This window comes from Lagenorhynchus albirostris, chromosome 14, assembly GCF_949774975.1.
Source record: "Lagenorhynchus albirostris chromosome 14, mLagAlb1.1, whole genome shotgun sequence".
Classification (NCBI taxonomy): Eukaryota; Metazoa; Chordata; class Mammalia; order Artiodactyla; family Delphinidae; genus Lagenorhynchus; species Lagenorhynchus albirostris.
Genome location: NC_083108.1, coordinates 14,580,220 through 14,603,218, shown reverse-complemented (window position 1 = coordinate 14,603,218; position 22,999 = coordinate 14,580,220). Strand labels below are relative to the sequence as shown.

Here is a 22,999-nt window from a genome sequence, read left to right as displayed (position 1 = left end):
TTTTAACCTATCTTAAGCATGCATTATATACATACATTTTATAATAGTATCACCACCACTTCTGAGTTGACCAACATCACAACTACTTATCTTAGGCAATGTGATCCGCCCTAGGAGAAGTTGAACATAAACTATCTGATATCAGTGTTTAAGGGCATCAACTTTTTATGTCATCAGAAAATTTCACTGGGCTTATAAGTCTTAAGAGAAAATAGAGAATTTTTTTGGTTTTGTTTTGCTTTTTGATAATACCCCTTGTTTAAATATTTTGTGGTTTGAGGCAAGTATTGAGTGAAGCTCTTAATTTTTTTTCTTAATATGTAAGTGTTACCTTTTACTAGGGTAATTACTACCAGCTGAGAGTTAGCGGAGTACACGTTTACAGAGAGCGAGCTATTTCCTGGAGATACACACACTCACTCACCAGAGAGCCGTCCCTCTCAGAGATCTGCGCATGCTCCTGGATGGAGGGCAAAGGGGAAATATAAAGCAGTTTTTAATAATATTGCAGGCAATAACTAATACCTTTTATTTTATGGTCATGTTGATTAATTAAAATATTAAAGAAGGACATTAAATGAAATGTCTGACCATATAATGACTATATAAGCAAATATATATATATATATATATATATGTATGTATATGCCCTGCCATATATAAAAACTTATGGGAAAGTTAAGTAATGGAGAGCATCTGTAGCATTTTAAAGATAAACTGTGCAGGAGTAGAAGTTTTGAGAAGAGGAACACATTCAATAGTTATAGAATGCCCTCCTCTTCCTTTCCGAGTCTCAGTACCACTTTGTCTTATAATAATAACCCAAGGGCGTAATGTGATCTAATGTCACGTGCATGGTATTGTTTTAGGAGCTGTGCAAGACAATTAAACAGATAGAATTTGTCTCTGTAAAATTTACAAAGAAACTATGTTTTGCTGCAAAACAGTGACCTTGTAGAAAAACTCAAGATGTATTGTAATGATTCAAAGAGCGGAAGTTAGAATACCAAAAGATACTACTGCTTTTCCATTTTCTATTTCATTTTACCTCTCCCAGATACTTCTACTTGAATTGCCATATAAATAAAATGTCACACAACCTTCTTTAATGTATTCTAGCACACTTGCATTATTTTGTGAGTTTGGTAATCGTGAATCATGGAGTAACAAGAGCTACAGTATGAATATAGAACGTGCTGCCTTTTCTCTGTACTAAGCTGCTTCTTAAAAATTATCCCTGACAGTTTTAAACTGCCTGCAATTTACTTCAAGCTAATGATAGTTATGTAGCCATCTAGGATGTGGAACAGTATTTACTTGTAAAATTTCCTTTTAATGATAGTTGCATTTATACACAGATTGCTCCAAAGATTAAAGCACAAATGATAGAGGAAGGCACAGCCCTGCTAAACTACCAGCCTTATGGGGACAAAGTAAATTTTTTTCGAATGGTCTTTTCTAATCCTGCCACAAGATAAACTGATGTTGACTATGTTACTGATGAAACTGAAAGACTTGGGAAAGATTTATGATACTGCAATATGATTTTGAATACCAAAACTAAACACCAACTTTAAAGATTTACTGCTGAAGATAATAAGAAAGGAATATTATAAATGATATTCTTTCTTCAGAACGTTTGATTCTCTTTTATCCTATGTTACACAAGATGAATAAAGAACAGTGGGTCACTGAAGACTGATAGATAGATAATAGATTCAATTTTGTTTATGTATTTGTTGTTTTCATTAATTCAATGAAAGATTATTGAAAATCCATTAACTGTCAGGGACTTTTCTTGGTGTGTTAGAATACGTCAGTAAATAAGAAAGACAAAAATCCTACCTCTTGTAAAGAAAGAAGTTCCATTGTGAACATTTGGTAAGTTAACATATATTTACATGCTTGAGTTAGTTGCATAAAGCCTTCCCGAGGTGAAATCATTTTCAGTAACATATGGTAGTGTTCTGTTTCTGTAAAAAATAAAATAATACTTATGATGTTTCTCTATTTCAATAAATCAGATGAACAAAACGTTCTGTATTTTGGAGCAGAGAGTCAGGGAAGAGAATGACAAGGGCTGACATATTTGCCTTTTGATCTCTGCATTTTTATTTAGAAGGAACTGTGGCTTCTACCAAGTTTCTATGCAATGATTTAATTCATTTTTTTCTGCAGTGCCATTTTTAATGTCTCTAAAGGTCAACAACAGTGGCATCGTTTTATAGTTCTCCAAAAGTATATTGGCCATAGTTCACAAAATGGAATCAGGTAGCTCCACAGTGATGATAAAATTAGTATTTTTCAGCTCCTTTTTTGAGATAATAGAGTTAACATTGAGCACTTACGGTATGCTAAGAATCTTAACTTGCATGGTTTCATTTATTTCTCTCAATATTACGATTTAAAGTGATTTATTATCCCCATTTCATGAATGAGAAGATGAAGATTTAAAGAATTTAAATAATGTGTCTAACAGCATGCTGCTGCTAAGTAATAAAACCCAAATTTGACGCTAGCCAGGTTTTCTCTCAAGTGTGTATGACAAAGAACCTGCTAAATGCCTTGATGCAATTCACATACACTACTACCAGTCGAGCCATTTGTCAAATCACTTGAGCTATGCAGATCTCTTTCCTCTTCTCTGAAATAGGAATAATAATTGTGCCTATACTGCAGGGATGTTGTTAGAATAAAATAAAGTAATTGTGTTACATATTTTTTAAAACTTTGAATCACTCTGTATGTGTTAGTTTTATTCTTTCATAACGTGTACATATATCAAATCATCATTATGCACGCTTTAAATATCACAATTTTAATTGTCAATTATAATACAATAAAGCTGAAAAAAATTGAAAGTTATTTTCTCAATATAGGAAAAAATCAAATAATTTTGTAACTTCAAAGAGAGCTGAGACCTTAAAAATTATTACATCATGAGAAAAATAAATGGAAATATAGAATTGAATTTAGAGAAAAATACAGAGAGGAAAAGGATTTAATATAGTATATATATAACTCCTTCTTTGTAGCCCATTAACAATTATTTCCCACCAATAGACAAACAGAAAGGCAGACCCAATAAGAGCTCTGTAGTCTTGGCTGTGTATAGGCTCAGTGCATAATCGTTAGTTTTGCATAATTAATTTTTTATTATGTCAAATAAAGCCAGAGATTTAAAATATTAAAATCTCCAGCACGAAAATTCACAAACCACTTTTGACACATTTGATCCATCACAGCACCTTCTCCATACACTAAACAAATCTTTTGTGTTTCGGTTGTGTTTTTACCTTTCTTGAAATAATAAAGCATAATATGCTGAAAATGTTGCTTTTTCTCTTCTATATTCAATATTAAAATGGCTACACAAAAATTCACCAATTTTGATGTTTTTTTAAAAATGCACACTGATACGACACCTGTCACAATACAATCTAACAAAATTGTTTTGAATGAAGTTGAAGACAACTAAGCACTACTAGAGCCATTTTATGGAAAAAAAACTCAACGAACTTCTTGGCCAACCCAGTAGCTAGACTAGGTAAAAATGAAATTCCATAACATTGGTTTTATCTTTATTAATCATTCAGGGTGCAGTCAGATATTGTCATGGTTCTTCATTACAGAGGAGATTGTACCCTTCTGTTTTTCAAGCTCTGTTGCATCCATTCAAGTTAAATGTCTGAAAACTTTTATATTTTAGAAATAAAGACACATGAATTGGGATAGAGATTCTTTTCAATTGTTCTTCTGCCATATAACTAAGACATTTCATGTCCAAAGTTTTTCTCAGAGGAAACATAAAATTGATTATGCTACAGACTTTGATAGTTTGTGTCTTTGTGAAATACAGGGAAGAGCAGTTTAATTATCTTAGTGCAACGTATCCTTTAATAAGAATTACTGCTCTATACGGGAGGGTTTGTTCCAAATGCGATCTGGTTTGTCAGACTTAGAAACATAAATCTGTTTCTTCCCTATGCATTATTCATAACTGCTTATCATTACATAAAGTTTATCACACACAGATTAAACATTTCCTTTTCAAAAAATATGCCTCAAGTTTCTTTGTCCCGATAGCTACAATTTTAGGTATTGGTTTTATTTCTTAATCAACACTTTGAAATAAGAATATACTAAATCATAAGAATACTTTAGTATATATTGCATAGGTTATATAAATTAGTTAAAACAGTGCTTTCTTCCAATATCAGGTCTGTGAATTAAGCAAGTATATGTTGTAGAGTTTTGAGAAATCTACAGTCTGCTTTATTCAGCAGTGTCTTGTTAATAACAAGGAACCTAATAAGAATTGTTCTATTTTGAGGTATACAGCATTTTCAATTATTTGGATACCTGTTTTACACATTGTTGAAAAATTGTAACATTTAAATTAAAGAAAGGATAATACTCATTAACCTGTGTCATCCCCCCACCCTTGAACTTGGATTATTTTTTATTTCATGGCCAGTCAAAATTATTTTAGCCACAGAACACTGTTCCCTTTGCTGTGTTCTCTCAACCAAGGTTCTGACACAAACCTTGTATTACATGAAATAATGTGTGAGTTTTCTTTCCATAACTTACAGGAATTCTATAAAATGGGCTCCTTTCTTGCTGTTAAGAGACTTAGTTTAACATAAAATTCTTAAAGGGATATTACTAACTTTATCTTTTTCTTTTGAACTTTTCCCAAATATATGACATATAATAAATAGCACTGGTTTAACCAACAGAGATGACTTCCAGAGAGACTGTGTCTCCTGAACTTAGGGTAGAACAGGGTAGACCAAAAAGTGAAAATAATGTGTTTTTAAATTTTATTTTCAATTCAAAGTGCTAGTATAGAATTGTGCATAACATATAGAGGACACTTGAAACATACAACAACATCCAAAAGGGGTTCTGAAATATTTAGATTCTTCCCAGGCAGATAACGCGGAGCAATGATAATCAGAGTTATGTGGAGAATCAAAAATACTTTAAATAAACAGTTTGATATTGCTGGAGTAGAGTATAAAATTACGGAGTCTGCTTCAAGTAGCTAGAGAATTACAGGTCCTTAAATTTAGCATTTTGACATTGTGAAAACAACTAAAGTGAATGCAATGGGGGTAATAAAATAAATCTTGTATTGATGAGGGGGGAAAAGACATTGATTTTGATGGTAGTTTCAAGGACTGATTGGAGGAAGAGCAGGCCTTAGAGGCCATTGCAATAATCCAAGAAGAGATAAGAATTTAGCAGTGCAAGGTAATAGGGAATTAAGTTTCGGCAGTAAATTTGCCAACGTGCATTGAGTAGATAAAAGTCCACAGAGCCTGAAGTTTCTAGTTTGAGAGACAGCTTAGATCCCAGTAGCTCAAGAATCCAAAAGGGAGACGCATATTAGCACAATGTCATTGTCTTATTTAACTTGCGTATAGAAAACAAGATGAAATGTATGCATTTACAGGGCTTAGCTCTCTGGAAAATATCACACGAGTTATATAACTACCTGAATATAAAGTAGAGATGTTTCATGACTGAAAAAGCTCCCTTCCATGTAATTAATGTAGCATCATACATTACCTAGAGACTTCATATGCTAATGTAGTCTGAACCAGCAAGAAAGGACCTGGGCAACTCTTTGACAATCCCATGCCTCTCTCTACTTTGTGCTTCGCAATTACTTGTATCCTAGAAATTCTTAGTAAATCTTCATACTGAACAAGATCTCTGAGTCTGATTTGACAATTCAGATCCTTTGTATTAGCTCAATGATTATCTGACCCAGGAGACTGAGAAGAAATGCTTGAAGACCCTGGTCTAAGTTAATTCCTTCACTGTTTCCAGTGCAGCCCTATAGAAGTGGGTCTGGAATGGAGAAAAGTCACAGTGGCACAGGATTGACTCTAAACAGTCTCTCTTTTGCTGAATCATAATTGCTTTATATTCTTGGGGTCTTCAGTTTTTTGTTTGGCATTTGAGCTCAGTTGGTCCCGTAATTACTTTTGAATGAAGAGTCAGGCTTTTTTTTTGCTTGTTTGTTTTGTTTTGTTTTCCCTCTAATGTCTGGCTTTCACATTAGTCCTCCATCTAGGACACAACTTTTAATGTTTATTCTGCCCAATCAGCCCCTTGCTCTTCCCCTGGGCTGCTTGCCCAGCCTTCACCAAGAGATGAGGAATACTGGCTCCACCCAGAGGCTATGCCCCACTGTCACCTTTGTTTGCTATATTTCGAACGGTATCCAACCCTTTCCATCTAAATTGTCCATCTAAATATACCTGTTTTTTTTCCTAATCTAACCCCCCCATGGAATGTGGGTAAAAATTCAATAAATATTTTTACAAGAATATTGGAATTTTTCCCATCTCTTGTGAGATTTCTTATGTCTAGGTCCCCATTATAGTTTTCCTTTCACAAATATAAGAATGAATGGGCATTAAATCTTTCTGATCTTCACTCCTACACAGAATGTCTTTTCACATAGAAAAAATAAAAAAAACAACTTTGCAAGACACTTTCTTGATAAAGTGATGATAGTGGCTATGCTGATACGTTATTTAAGCTATCTATAGGAATAATAGATATCCCACTAAACCATACCAGCATCCTCTCAAACTAATGAGCCATTTATAAAGAACACTGTCGTGGGACTTCCCTGGTGGCGCAGTGGTTAAGAATCTACCTGCCAATGCAGGGGACGTGGGTTCGAGCCCTGGTCCGGGAAAATCCCACATGCCACAGAGCCCCTAAGCCCGTGCACCACAACTACTGAGCCTGCGCTCTAGAGCCCGTAAGCCACAACTACTGAGCCCACGTGCCACAACTACTGAAGCCCGCACACCTAGAGCCTGTGCTCCGCAACAAGAGAAGCCACCGCAATGAGAAGCCCGCACACCACAACGAAGGGTAGCCCCCGCTCGCCGCAACTAGAGAAAGCCCGTGTGCAACAATGAAGACCCAACACAGCCATAAATAAAAATGAAAAACAAAAAACAAAACAAAACAAACACTGTTGTGCCTTCAATTCTACAGTTCGTTGGATATTCAAACAGTCTTACCATCTCCAAGATTCCTCTCAATACTCTGAAATATCCTGTTAAGAATAACTTTAAAATTTCTTAAAGAAGCATCTTTGGTACATCTAGTTGCAAACCTTACCATGTTTTAAATTATAAAATAATTAAAATAGCTTTGGTTAATAAATTCTAGCAGTACTTTATGAGCCTATGGTCCTTGAAAGGCTATGAATATTTTTGCTACTTTTACTTTGATTACAAATAGTCTAATTGGGTTCTATAACCTCCTAAGTTTAAATCACTGGTAAACTGCACTATGAAAATCCTATGAAAGCATTTGTTGAAAATGAGATACTAGCTAGTAATAATCTAATTTTTGATAGCCATTTTCTAGCTTAAAATCACTTTGGCGTATTTTATTTTAGCTGATTCTGTTTTCTAAAGAAGGCATAGTCACAAACTGTGAAAATAAAAAGCATGACAAACAGCTTAAAGAGCACAGATGCTGGAACCAGGCAAACTGCCCCTTACTAGCAAGTTCCCTGGTCTTCCTGTAGTCACTTTCCCCATCTCTATAATAAATAATAAGAATTCCTCACAGGTAAATGAATTAGTTTGTTTATATTAAGTTCTTTAAACAGTGCCTGAAGTCTTAAATATAGACCCTAGATACATGCTAATATTATTAATACTACAAACACAAGTTTTAAAATTGTTGGTTTGAGATAAGTTTCTGAACTCAGCGTTCAAAACTCAATTTCTTTCTAGTTTGTCCTTCTGCCTTTCCATGTGCAAAGGCTTGTGTCAGAGGCACAACACAGAACAAATAGACAATAGTTGCGCCTAAAGTGTGTGTAGATGTTTATGGGGGCAGTAACAAGAAAGGTATGATCTGAAACTATTTAAAGAAGAATGATATAAAGATTATGAATCTATTACTTAAGTAAAAAGTATTTCAAATAATTTGACATAATGAAAAAAATTGAAACATTTTTCAATTATACTCTGGTTTCATAATTTTATTTCCTAAGTGCAAAGAACACCACCTTTCTGATAAAATGACCAGACTTTATCAGAAAATGTAACATTAATCTAGAAGGAAGAGTCATACCTTTATCAGGAAAAGAAGTTTTATATAAATTTTATCCATGAATTATCCCTGATCCACGGTCGGTCAGTTTTCCTGTCTGTGTCCTATATATAGCATGCGCCTGGAGCTCAGTGTCTACCAGGCTGAAATACAGCAAGGATAAAGGTTATTTCTGTGGCTCCTACTCTCCATGTTTACCAATATAAAGAGATATAGAGAGAAATTTATGAGAGTCGGAAATTTTTGAGACAGCAAGCAACACATTTGGATCAAAACGATAAATGTTATGTTTGCTGAGGTTTCCCAGGCAGACCAAATAATCTTGGCTACAGAGACCTCGCATACATTTGGAACTAGTACTTGGAGCTGACCCATGATTTCAGATTTTCTCTCGGCAACTCTGCAGCCCCGTCTGAGAGGATCTGATCACTGTGGTCCCTTGGGAATATTTTATGGCATTTAATTTTCCACAGGTAGTAAACACAGTATTTCTAAGTATCAGCTCCCCATTTCCACTTGTCAAATCATTTCAACGTAAATAGAAATAGAAGTGAAGCCATACATATGCAAATTATCTCTGATTTAGCCAAGAGCTAGAGGTATGACATAATTCATAGTTTCAGTTAATTCCCTTTGCCCAGATCACATAGCTCAGGGAATAATCGGCATAATTAAAAGTACAACTTCGTTCAACAATTTAACTTTAGTGTATGCACTTCATTTCAGTGATTTATGGATAACTCTGAAAATGAACATTACTCAGCCCCTCTCAAATGCTATGGATCGATCCACGTATAATTACAGCAAATGCGTTCGTTAACGGTGTTATAAATTAAAATTTTTCCTTTGAACAGATGATTTATTATGATCATTCAACAGTGCTGCATTTTTGTTACAATGACTGTATTGAAAAGTTAAATGCCTCCAGGAAGTAAGATGACAAAAATATGAAAATGCCAACTATATAGAGTGGTTTTACAGCTTTATTAAATTTGGTTTCTACTTTTACCTTGACTTTTAAAGCAAAGAACATTTCTGTGGGTTTTTTCCCCTTAAGTTAGAAGAGCAGTTTTGCATCATGTTGCTCTAATTTTTATGCTTACCTTTCACCCCCTAACTCCAAGGCCATTAAAGGTAGAGACTTTCTTAATTGAATATTGTGAGGCAGGGGTCAGTCTAGGACCTGGTATATGTTAGGGACCAAAAGGAGCTGGATTATTTGGTGATTGATTTATACATTCACAAGTCCTCACAATAATGCACATACCAAATGAGATCACATGCAAGTAAAGATAGTTTTGTGAGACCTGGCCAAATGTTACTACTTATTTGTGACATTTAGAACTTGTTATGAAAATCAGAGAAATTTAAGTTGTTTCTGTTTCCTAAGAACAGAAACACACTTTATTGCAGACTTTTGGGTCAGTACTGTAAATTCTGTACCCTGAGTCTCCCAGGCTTCTCTGAAGTGCATAATTATTGCCAATCAAAAGTATCTTGACTGATCTCATGCAACCCAATTACAAGACCTAGTATAAAACTACAGTAATCAAGACAGTGTGGTATTGGTGAAAGGATATACATAGATTATTGGAATAGAACAGACAATACAGAAATAAACCCACATAAATATGGGAAATCGATTTTTGACAAAGATCCAAAGATAAACTGATTGAGAAATGATATCTTTTAAGTAAGTGGTGTCACACACACACACAAATCTTGACCCATAGCTCACAGCTCACCCATAGAAAATATAGAAGAAAAAACTTGTTGGGTCAGTCAAAAAGTTTTTAGCAAAATTCATAAAAGAAAAATTGGAGCTTTATCAAAACTAAAAACTTTAGGTCCATGAAAACAGTTAAAAGAAAGAGAAGACAAGCTATAAACTGGGAGAAAATCATGTTTCTGACAAAAGGCTTGTTTGCAGATTATATTAGAACTCTCAAAACTCAGCCATAAGAAAAGAAACAACCTGATATTAAAGAATAAGCAAAAGAACTGAACAGGCACTTCATCAAAGAAGATATGTGGATGGCAAATAAGTGCATGAAAATATGCTCAACGTAATTATTCATTAGTAAAATCCCCGTTAAAACCACAATGAGATATCACTGCATACTTATTAGAATGAAGAAAAAAAATTTGGCAATACCAATTGCTGGCAAGTATGTAGACCAGCTCTAACTCTCCTACCTTGGTGGTGGGAATGCAAAGCAGTGCCGCCATAGCAGAAAACAATTTGACCTTTTCTTATAAAGTTAGAGATAGACTTCCTATAAATCCCAGCAAATTCCACTTCTAGTTATTTGTCTAAGAGGAATAGAAACTCATGTTTGTATAAGTCCTGCATGCAAATGTTTGTTTATAGTAGCTTTATTTCTTATCACCGAAAGCAAGATACAACCTAAATGTCCTTCAGCCAGTAAATGGATAAACCAACTGTGGCATATATTCCACTGTATACTCTCAGTAAGAAGGATAAAATTTTGACTCCCGTAACAACATAGATGACTCTCAAATGCATTCTGATAAGTGAAAGAAATTATGCACGGATTGTAGGAAAAGGCAAAATTACTGGAGACAGATCAGATGAGTGATTCCCAGGGGCTGCAAGTCAGGGGGAGGGATTGTCTATAAAAGGGTAAGGGATTTGGGAGGTGATGGAACTATTTTGTGTCATGACTGTAGTGGTGGATATGTTACTCTATGCCTTTGTGAAAACCCACAGAACTGTACACCACAAAAAGTAAGTTTTACTGTTTGTAATTTCTAAAATAAAACACAACAATTTGGAAAATTAAAGCAAAGTAATGATTACTTTGTTCTCAGTTGCACTTCCTCTGAAGTAATACAATGATTTGATTCAATGGTTAGAGAGCTGATTTGAGACAAGTAGGAGTTACAAAATACCATGCACCAGTAAATATTTCGAAATATTTTCAAAATATTTCAAAATATTATCCTGTTACTATACTACTAAAATTTGGGGATTCACCATGTTTGTTATAATCGTTTTACCAAATGTATTAATTGTTGTAGCTTATAACGTGGATGGACTTTATTTTTACTTCGTTCCGTTGGCAGAAATTTCATAGTGCAAAAAAATGTTAGAATCCAAAAGTTCATGATGGATTCATCCAGGAAGTAATATCGATTTTAGGTGCCGTTTCCATTGTGTTTGGGGCAAAGATGTCTATAATTGCGTCTATTGCTAAAAAATGAAATTTGCAATGATCTATTGATAGGTATTCCTTCATAGTAGAATCACTAATGATAAGATATATGGAGACAAATAATTGACTTGAATACGTTCATGAGACATAAATCAAGGAGAGAAAGATTTTACAAATATAATTAAAAGAGCCTATATTTTACAACTAGAGCCACATGAAAAAATTCTACCTTGGCAGAAAATCTGAACATCTACTTTGACAGATGATCTGAAGTCTGAAAATAAGAGTGAGTCACAGAAATTTGGGAGAAGTCAGTATTTAATAGGATCCCATTTAATGGGCTTCTGTCTGGTTCTTCTCAAGCAAAGGAAAATAGAGAAGTTCATATCAGACTTTCCTTCATTTCAGGGGACTGATCACTCAGTGGGTCTTCCACATTTGTTGCCATGACAACAGAGATGTGGAGATAGAGAAACTATTAACTATGGCTCTTTAGAAACTCAATTATATGTTTGATAGGATGATGTGGCTGATAAAAGATGACAGTGCAGCACATTGCTCCATAGATTCAATCTGAGTTTTCTTTTTGTACAAGCTGTCTTCTGAACCATCCCATCAATTTTTATATCAAACCCTGGTAAACTGTTTTCTCTTGATCCAGTGGTCCTCATAGGCTATTGCTTCTCCCACCTACATATATTTCCACAACATTGTCCACTGACAACTCTACTGTTGTGCCCAATATACACTTATTACCAGTTTGCTGGTTTTCCTGTTGCTTGTTCATCTACAGAAGAGAAAGTTCTTGCCCAACTGGCCTGTGGACACAATCAACTGAGTTATAAATCTTAACTCTGTCTTTACATATATATCCCCACTCTAGGGAAATTATTTCTGAACTAATAATGCCTCCTTCAATAATAGATACTTATATTCAGTTAGACAATTATCTCTACAAGGATAGGGACTACTTATGGGACTACCATTTTGTAACCAGGGCCAGTGACATGAGTGTCAACAATACAATTAACGTGTGTTTACTGACTTGGATAGTACATTAGTTGCAATGACATGCTTGGCAAACTGGCTCTCTTGCTGGACAGTAACCTCTTCTGGGCCAGGGATGATTCTATTCCTGGCAAATAATGGGTGTGCAGTGATGCCTAGTATATCAATGAGTGTCATGCACTTAGCTCTACAAATGTAATGCTTCAAGGTTTTGATAGCTATAGGATGAGGGAATTTAGAACTGTTGTAATCTATGTTATAACAGGTGTCATTTCTCATTCCCTGTTTACAGTAGAGAAATGGTACTGAGAGGGAAATGGTACTGAATAATTTAATACAAAGAGCATATACCACATAAACCACACACACATAAAAATGACATAAAATCAGGAGCAATTACATAAAACAAAAGTTAATTGTTTCGTTATTATATATGGCCCTAAGCAGGTCATTAGTATCCTGAATCTCAAGGTTTTAGGTGGGCGTATCATGAGGAAGCAAAAGCAGATTTTAAAAACACAGTGACATTATTCAATTACTATTCACACATTATCTTGCCAAGGTCTTAATGGCATTCTTCTCAGTCATTAAGCAGTCTTCTACAGTGTTCTACTAGAGAAAGATCACTTGGCTGGAACTCAGTGCTTTGGGTGTTTGAAGCTTGTTTTGTCTAGTAGTTCTTAAACTCTGGGTCATGACCCCATATGTTGGCCCATTTCAGTGGGTCTCCAAGGGATCTTTTGAAAAAAATACAAATGCATGGACCTGCCCAGACAAATTAAATCAGAATTTCTGAGATTGTGATCAGAATATTTTTTTAAAGTATCCCCAGTGATTCTGAAAAAAAGTTACAGTTGAATCACTGGCTTATCAGCCAGTAAAGTTAAAATAGAAAAGTCTGACCTCACTGAGTTCTATCCCCTGAACAGCCATCAATAAATTGGCTAGTTTTTTGAAAGAATGAATGTTCACATTTATTGTACACAATGTTTTGCTCTACCACAACATTTGATGAAAGATCATATATTTACTTTGAGCCGAAATAAAATATACAATTGACCCAAAGAGCTCATTATCTGAGCATTTAATATATTAATAGTATGATATATGTTATTTGGATAGATATTCTAAGTAGAAAAACATGAGATTGTTGAACAAGGCCTTTTGATATGGAGAGAAGCAATTATTCATTCTGGAATGGAAGTAGCTGAATTTATTTTAATCACATCTCTCCCCAAATAAAAAAGAATCATGCAATTTGTAAAACTACAGAATATAAGTAAAAAAAATTATTTTAAGGATACTTAAAGGTCTGATGTAAATGACTTCTAGTTCAGTTACAGGGATTATAGATGACCTATTTTATTTCTGTATAATCTAATGTGTATCAATTAAACTGAGACAACTTAAAACCAACTACTTAAAATAAAAGAGATTGATGTTCTTAAGGGCAGGGAAAGAATAAGAAAGTGGCAACAACTCTTCCTCTTCTCTATAACTTATTCACCAGGTAAGGATGTCTCAGGATTGGTTTTTCTCTCCCTCTGGGTAGATAAGGCATGCAACAAAAGAAGAGTTAATCCGGTCTCTGATTTCAACTAAATACAGTTAGAGGAGCTTGTTGGAAAACATCCTTCTATTTTCAAGGTATAAAGAATAAATCTAAATTGGAGAAGTCTGGAAGGTATGTCATCTGTCTGTATCTAAAGGTCAAACCTCTAATAATGTCAGGCCTTTGATAAAAGAAATGTTTATATAAAAATTTTGACCTCCAAAAATTCTTGACTTCTGTGTTGCTGATATAAGCATAATATTAAAAAAAAAGAAATTCTCTTGTCAAATGATGTATCCTCAAGATATTCTAAATAAGTAAAACAAACCTTTGGCAAAATGATCAATAAAAAGATAGAAGTACAAGTTAACACTTAAGAGGAAACAGGGCTTTTAATACAGATTCTATAGAGATTTTTAATATCATAATAAAATTCAAAGCAAAAACTAATGCTAGTAATTTTGAAGGACATACTACCATAATTTTCTTAAGAAGAAGTAGAACAATAGAAGAAAATGAAAACATTAAATGAACTGACTCAGTAACTTTGCTGTCCTATAATAGAGACATACAACAGGTCTTGGTAATTTTATAGATGGGTTTTATACACCCTCAAGGAACAGATAATACCAACTTTATCACAGACTAAGAAAAGAGAGAGACCCCTCAATCCATTTTATATATGTATTCTAACTTTTAATAAGACCAAAACAGAATAGTATAATAAAATTACATTTTATACCAAAACACTTGTGAACACTGAGGTGTATATTCTAAATAAAACACCATCAAATCATAGTAGGGACTTCCCTGGTGGCACAGTGGTTAAGAATCCTCCTGCCAAGGCAGGGGACACGGGTTCGATCCCTGGTCCAGGAAGAGGCCACATGCCACGGAGCAACTAAGCCTGTGTGCCACAACTACTGAGCCTGCGCTCTAGAGCCCAAGAGCCACAACTACTGAGCCCGTGTGCCACAACTACTGAAGCCCACACGCCTAGAGACTGTGCTCCACAACAAGAGAAGCCACCGCAATGAGAAGCCCGTGCACCGCAACGAAGAGTAGCCCCCGGTCACCGCAACTAGAGAAAGCCCGCGCGCAGCAATGAAGACCCAACACAGCCAAAACTAAATAAATAAATATAACTTTAAAAAAGAAATCATATTTAGCAGTGTATGCCCATCTAAAAGAAGACTCAATATCTTAAAATAGAATACTCTTTTAATTAATCTTTACATTCAAAGCAATTTCGATCAAATCTCAGCAGGTGTTTTGTGTTTATTTCAAAAATTCACAACCTGATCTCAAACTTCTTATAACAGAATAAAGAACCACAAATACCCAAGTCATTGTGAAGCATAAGTACTGGGAAGGAGAACTTGCCTTACAGAATATCAAAGCTTCCTGCAAAACTCAAGTAATTCAGACACGGGTACTGGCAGAGGAGTAGATCAATAACGTACTGTACGACTGGAACTGAAAGTGAGAATTCATAAACGTGACAGAAAAGTAACAATGTGGGTGAGCAAGATACACACCAATTTCAGGAAGCATAACTTCCTTCTTGAGACAGGAAATAGAATAGCATTTCAACAAAACATGGAAATTTACATTTCTTTTTTTCCCAGTTATATTGAGAAATAATTGGCATACATCCCTCTTTAAGGTGTACAGCATGATGGTTTGATTTACATACACTGTGAAATGATTACCACAGAAGGTTCAGCTAACATCCATCATCTCATATAGATACAATAAAAAGAAAACGAAGAAAAGGAAGAAAAATTTTCTCCTTTGATGAGAACTCAGGATTTACGCTCTTAATAACTTTCCTATATATCATGCAGCAGTGTTAACTATCGGAGGAAGGTGGTACAATGTACAAACTTCCAGTTATAAGCACTAGGGGTGTAATGTATGGCAGGATGACTGTAATTAACACTGCTGCACAGTACATAGAAAAGATGGCAAGTCACATTTCTTTCATCTTAAGCAAATACAAAAAACAATATTAAGGTTTGTTTATGTGAATGATGGGTGAATGGATATTCGTTAAATAATCTTCTATACGATTGAAATATTTCATATTTAAACAAATGAAAAAATCATTTTTAGTGTGGTTGAGAAACGTAAACTGAAAGTCAGAAAACTGGAATTTTAGTCCCTTTTAGCCTTTAATCATCTCTATAACTTAACTTTCTAAGGATCAGTGTTCTTGTTTATAAAATAAAGCCACTAGAATAGATGTGTGCCTTTAACCACCAGATGGTAATGTCCCTGGCTGCTCTAACCCATGTAATTCCCAGGAATTTCAATGTGTTTTGAATTTCAGCTGCATTTATCAGCCAGCCTGTATTTGTCAAGTAGGTGATACAGTTCCTAACCCCTCCTGCTTAATCCTCCGAGGAGGCAATTATGATAATATCATCAATGAATGCATTAACTGGCTCTTAATGTTTATCATTTCCAAGTCCTTCCTCATCTAATTATGACAAATGCCCGCGATCAAATATCCCAGTGGGAAAACAGTAAATGTATACTGGGTTCCATCCAAAAGAATGCAAAGTGAGACTGGCTGGGCTCCAATTTTCCTTTGAAAAGAAGGCCTTAGCCATGTCTGTGAAGGCATACGGTCCCTGCTGGTCTGTCTCTCCTGTTCAGTCTTTCCACATTCCATACAGCAGGAGCAGTCAAAGACATCACCTTACATAATTCTCTATACTCTTAACCTTAGAGTGTCTGCTTTACATGCTGATCAGACAGGCCTGTTAGGAGGGGATTTAGTAGAAACAATACTCCTGCTTCAATCATTTTCTTAACAAGAGTAGTGATCTCTTGCTGCCCTCCAGGCAATTCTCAAGGTTGTCCTTTAGCCTGGTCAGTTACAACTGGGCACCGGGCAGAACTAGACAATAGTAAAAAGGGTGAGGACGACACCACCATTCACTCATTATACCCACACCATTCATGTATTTGGAAAAAGGCAATGAGAATGCAGAATAATCTTTCCAGTGACATTTGCCACTTTGTAACCCAACTCACACCTTTGTGTCCTCTCCAACACAGAATCTCCACACTCTCCCTCCCCGTTTCATTACTGAGCCTCTCAGAACATCATCGCTGTCTCTCATGCCTAGCGAAGCCAAAGCATTTTGCATGTACCACTCCCTGGCTGCTTCCCTCGGATGGTTACCTAAGACCTGAGATGCCCCACCAGGGGTGGGATGATTGGGTGAGCAGATCATGGGCTCTTAGTGTTTTTCAGATTCTATCACTTTAACTGAGACAGTGATCTCAGCTCTGGTTCAAATATTTTTCATTCCAAACCAAAATCCTCATAGGTGAATTTGGATTCCTCAAGTCCTTAGAGGCATAAGAAGACTAGATACTGTCGTCTTCATTGAAAGAGTGCCGAGTTTTGTTTGGACAGGCACTTAGGTTACTGGTGTTATACTTGATCTTGTCAGGCTTGTTTTATTCTTTATCATGGCAAATCTATTTCAGTTTTTAGCTTAGTCCTAGGGCACTGGTTCTTTATTTTGGAGCTTTGTCCTTAGTCTGAAGGCTTGGTCTTTCTAGAGTCTCCACTGAATGCCCGGGGCACTCAGCAAGGCCTCTTCACTCTGCCTGGACTAGAGCTCTCCTCACCAGTTAGCCCTAGGGCAGTTGCCCTCTGCTAAGCTTCACGGAATCTCCAGCTATTCACTCATCACCCAGCCCAGGAGACCCACGGTGAACCCACGCTCAGGCTTCCTGAACCTCCTTCTGAACAGCAGCCTCTTCTCTGGCATTGCCCTACGAATGGGTCCCACTGCTTCAGCACTCGAGAGCTTCGGCTGTGTCTTCTCAGCCCAACAAGACCCGTCCACTGGGGCGCCTCATCCTGTACTTGCAGCAGGCAAGTACTCCAGGGAGAAGGGGTGAGAGATGATCCACGTCGTTCCTGGTTCTCTTCTTTCAAGGATCCTGGCCTTGCACTGCCTTTGTTTGATGCCCGGGAACTGTTGCTTCAGATGTTGTTGTCCAGTTGTACAGTTACCACTGGCTGGAGGGCAAGCACAGTACCAGTTACACTGTCAGGCCTGAGAGTGGACACCTGTCTTCTTTCCAGGGCGTTTTTAACAAAATAGCCAAATAAGTATGCAAGTGTCAGCAGATGTCAGCAAAAGGCAAGGCAATCATATACGAATTTTGTATTAGGATGTCAAAGATTAAATTATCAAAGTCAGAGTTTAGCAAACATATCATTTTTATTATTTATTTATTAAAAAAATTTTTTAATGGAATCTTTTAATTTAATTTTTTTTTTAGTTCATGTAAATTTAATTATTGAAAAAGCTGATCACATAGCAGCAAAGAGATGTATTTTCCTTTTTTTTTTTTTTTTTTTTTTTGGTGGTACGCAGGCCTCTCACTGTTGTGGCCTCTCCCGTTGCGGAGCACAGGCTCTGGACGCACAGGCCCAGCGGCCACGGCTCACGGGCCCAGCCGCTCCGTGGCATGTGGGATCCTCCCAGACCGGGGCACGAACCCGTGTCCCCTGCATCGGCAGGCGGACTCCCAACCACTGCGCCACCAGGGAAGCCCAAGATGTATTTTCCATTTGACTTGAAGTTGCTTCACCACTTGCAGCTCATCTCCAAAGCTTCATTATATTTTTGCTTAGTTGGGAAACAACTTTCTCGTTGGGAAGGACGCCCAGGTCAACTAGGAAGCTATGCGTTTAGGGCAGCAACGTGCTGAGGGGTCCTTCAGAGCAGTTCTGCAGAGAGCACGTCTTGTAAGGCTCTAAGAGCTGGCAGAGGTGATCTTCAGCAGCACAGTCTCCAAGCTGGGCTCTGAACCTGAACCCACAGGCCCCGCTCCCTTAAGCTCATCAGTGTTTGTTTTTGTGAGTTATTTGGTAGAGCACAATTTGCTTTGGGTGTTGTTGCACCCAATTTATTTCTTGAATATATTTAACCTACAAGTACACCAGAGGGAAACGTAAATTAAAAGCTAACCAATTTCAACCATTAACTTACATGGATGGTGAAAGAGAACTTCTTCCTTGCTTCTGTAGACAACTTAGCTGTTTGACTATTGAAGGTGGAGCCCCATTATGTTTAACTTAGATAAGCTAGGTATAGATAGACAAAGGGTAAATATTCCTCTGAAATAAAGCAAAAGGAGATTTGGGAGTTGTGTTCTATTCATGCCTCTAGAAGGTGAGAAAGGAGGAGAGGGAGAGAAGAGAAAAATAAAGAGAGAGAAGGAAGGGTCTAAAGGGTTAGGGTAACCGGAACTTAAACAGAAAGCTAGAACCTAATGAAGAATATATCCACTGAGAATCCTTACAGTGGAGACTGGCCAATGAATTTATAGGAATAGCGATATATGACATACAATTTAAAATTGTTCTAATCTGCGATGTAATTATTCACCCAAAATATTTTCTGTAGAAATCTGATACAAACAAAAGATTCGGCTCGTGGAGTTTGGGACATGAAGAGAAAATAATCACAGTATTCTATAAGACAGCAGCAGCACAGCAATCGACATTTAGGAACCAGTGTTTAACTCCGGTGTGCATTCTCTCAGGAGGGGATAGGAGACTAATCAACTTCCTCCCAATAAGAAATTCTGCTGAAGGAACATCCCACTTTGGGAAGGTTTTGCAGACTCCTAAGAAAATACTACTTAATAACAGAATGTTGAGCATTCTGTAAAACAGCCTAGACTCTTTAAAAAAAAGTAAAAACTGTTAACGTAAAGAAGGAGATCAGAAGGAAAGAAAGACTTCTCTTGATTACTGCTGCATGGCAAGGAAACAGCCTCGAAAAATGTTGCTTTGAGTCATTTAAGCAGGCAAAGGATTTTGTAAGGTTTGGGGGAATGGAGCTACTGTGATAGCAAGTGGCTGAGATGTTGAGATGTAAGACCCAGAGCAGACTTCCAAGCTCTCTGGCTTATTTTCAAAACAAGATATGTGGTTAACATGAGCAATAAAAAAAGATCCAAGTCGTTTCCCTGAGAAAGATATCAGTGGTTATTTCTTAGCAACTCAGCATTAATTTAGGACCAAAAAGAATTCCCCAAAGTATCTAGGTAAAATTCTGTTTGATCAGAGGGATTCAAGATAATTCAGGAACATCCAGTCTTTCAATGGCATGAAAGACTAAATAAATCAGTAACTGTGTGTAAACTCTCCAACCTAGATTTAGAAACATAATAACGAATGCAATGTGCAAATCTTAATTGGATCCTTAAAGAAATAAAAGAAACCAACTAAAATAGGCATTTTGAGGACAAGTAGGGCAATCTAAATATGACCTCTATATTATATGATATCATTGAACTAACATCAATTTTCTTAGGTGTGATAACAGTATTATAGTATGCAAGAAAATGTTTTATTATTAAGAGGTTGTATGGGGGGGCAGTAGCTGATGTATTATACTAAGAATATTCAGATTATGATTTGCTGAATGTGAAAGCACAAGCAGGGAGCCCCTCAGGATCTGAGCTCCCACTTTGGAGAAGTCAAGTTGAAAACCTTGGGGTCATTCTGAACGAAGGTGCAGAGGAAGAAAAGCCACAAGATTCCCTAGTTACAGGTCCTAGACATGGTTTTGGGGTGGGGAGTGGTGTGCGAAGAGCCAGTGAAAGGACAGTGCTCTGACCGAGGTCATGAGTGAGCAGGAAATAGAGGCCAGGGTAGCAAGTACCTATCACTTTTAAGGTGGTTGGGGGAGAGGTCATTAACTCTAAGTGGTTATTTTAAAAGGTGCCCCTGGGGCTTCCCTGGTGGCGCAGTGGTTGGGAGTCCGCCTGCCGATGCAGGGGACACGGGTTCGTGCCCTGGTCCGGGAAGATCCCACATGCCGCGGAGCGGCTGGGCCCGTGAGCCATGGCTGCTGAGCCTGCACATCCGGAGCCTGTGCTCCGCAACGGGAGAGGCCACAACAGTGAGAGGCCCGCGTACTGCAAAATAAATAAATAAATAAAAAATAAAAGGTGCCTCTGGAGGAGCAACGTGGTAACTTGGGGCAGGTGTCCTAAACTCAGGTCCTTATTTAAATGTATAGATTTTGGGTGTGAGCAGAATTGTCGGCAGGTAAAACGCCTAAGCAGCAACTCCAGAGAGTTGTTTTCTCACCACTGAGATGTGCATACAGAAATATTTAAAAGTAAATGTCATAATGGCTTTAATTTATTTTCAAAAATTTTACCGGAAAATATATACCTGTATAAACATAGAAAGGTCAAGGAAATATGGCAAAATTATAACAATTGGTCATTCTAGGTAAGGGTATCATGTGTTCATAGTACTGTACTTTTTTCTTTACTGTAGGTTTGAAAATTTTCAAAATAAAAATGAGCAGGGAAAAAAATGAGTTTTGAACTGAATTCTTGATGACCTCCAACATGAAAGATCAGATAAAGTCTGATCCAGCAGAGGATGAGAAATAGCTAGAGAGGTATAGCGGAAAGCAGAAGAGTGTTGTGTCATTGAAGCTAAGAGAGAAGAGTGTATCTAGAACAAGGGAGCAGTAAAAGTGTTCAAAGCTCCTAAGAGATCATATAAGATGTAGGCTAAGGAATAGTAACTGGATTAAGTAACACAGTTGTCACTGCTTATAACAGCTCAAAATTGAATTTATAGTTTAAAAGAAAGGAGTGAGGTATTCACCATGAATTAATTTAAAAAATGGAAATAACACCATGATGGAATATGGAAAAGAGATAAAGATGACTCAGGATCAGGAAATCTGGTGTCTCTACAGAGGAGCACAGAATTGAAAATGCCCAAATAGGAAGAACTAAAAAATTTTGCTGAAATGCAGACTACTAGTTACATTCAAAGAAAAAATGAATAGTTGTTCTCATCCATGGTTAAAGTTGTGCTATGAATACAAAAGAAAGACAAAAGGGCAAAGAGGGCTATTGTCAAGATTTTTTTAAAGCAGGGATATTGGATCTCAGCTGAATAGACGGTGCTGTGTGCAAAGCAGGCATCTAAAGGATACAGGAAGAAGTAGAGGTATCTATGGACTGCATGAATAGAAAGAATTAGTGATTCTCAGTTTCTTGAATTAGTGATTTTGGAGGTGGAACAGTTTTCAATGATGACAAAAAGGAAGAAGGGCAGAGTAGATATGAAATTGTATGAATGAAGGAATTTCAGAATTACGGTGTTTCTGTCACTGTGGCTAACGCAGTCACTCCCAAGGGACCTGAGGAAGGAGTCTACTTGGGAATGAATTATGTGAGCCATTGTATTTTGTAGAAATTCAGGAAAAATTCTTGAACAAATACAATTGGAAATTTGGGGAAAAAAAGATATGGAAAAATATGAAATACAAAGGATACTCTTGGATTGGTTAAAAGTATCATTTATCTCATCCTTGTCTATCTAAGTTTTGAAACAAATTATTGTAATTCAAATCAAAGTTTTCCTTAGGTTGATTCCTAAATATGAACAAAATGTTTTGTTTCAAGGAAAGAGATAATTTATATAAATTTCTTATCTATGAAGAGCAGGTTGGGAAAAGGCATGTATTTTCATGTTGGAAATACAGAGTATATTTCTGCATGTAAAAAATACAAAAAAAAGCACTTTAAACATAAAAGGAAATGTATGAATTAAATCGATCTTTGGTTTTTTAGAAATGCAATTTATGTTAATTAAATCATTTATATTTTAACTTTCAAGTATAAATAGCAAAATGGGAATGCCAAGTCAACGTAAAATTCAGCAATATTTAAATTTATGTATTTATGGTATTTCATCTTAAATTCTTTTAACCTTGGATTTAATTACACTCTGACTACATACAATCTAACTAGCAATATCCACAATGTTCTTAAATTTAATCTTTCCATCTTACTGATTAAATCTGCTCTTTCATCTACAGAAGCACAAAATAGATTTATTTTTGAAGCTCTAGAGCATTTGGTTGATTTAACATTGGGAAACCAATTAATGTAATCCATCATATCATCAGGCTAAAGAAGAAAAATCATATGACCATATCAATAGATGCAGAAAAGGCATTTGACAAAAATCAACATTTACTCATGAAAGAAACACTTGGCAAACTACGAATAGAGGGGAACTTCCTCAACTTGATAAAGAACTTTTACAAAAACTCTGCAGCTCAAAAGAATGAGACGACAA

General features: G+C 36.3%; 1 protein-coding gene across 1 annotated transcript in view; it reads left to right on the top strand.

The window, feature by feature from the left end:
* LOC132504398 (glutamate decarboxylase 1-like) overlaps positions 1 to 17,969 on the top strand; it is a 48,870-nt gene extending 30,901 nt beyond the window's left edge. Inside the window, 1 exon segment of the mRNA XM_060121763.1 lies at positions 17,538 to 17,969. Coding sequence (XP_059977746.1) covers positions 17,538 to 17,969 — 432 coding nt within the window.
* Positions 17,970 to 22,999: the final 5,030 nt, after the last annotated feature.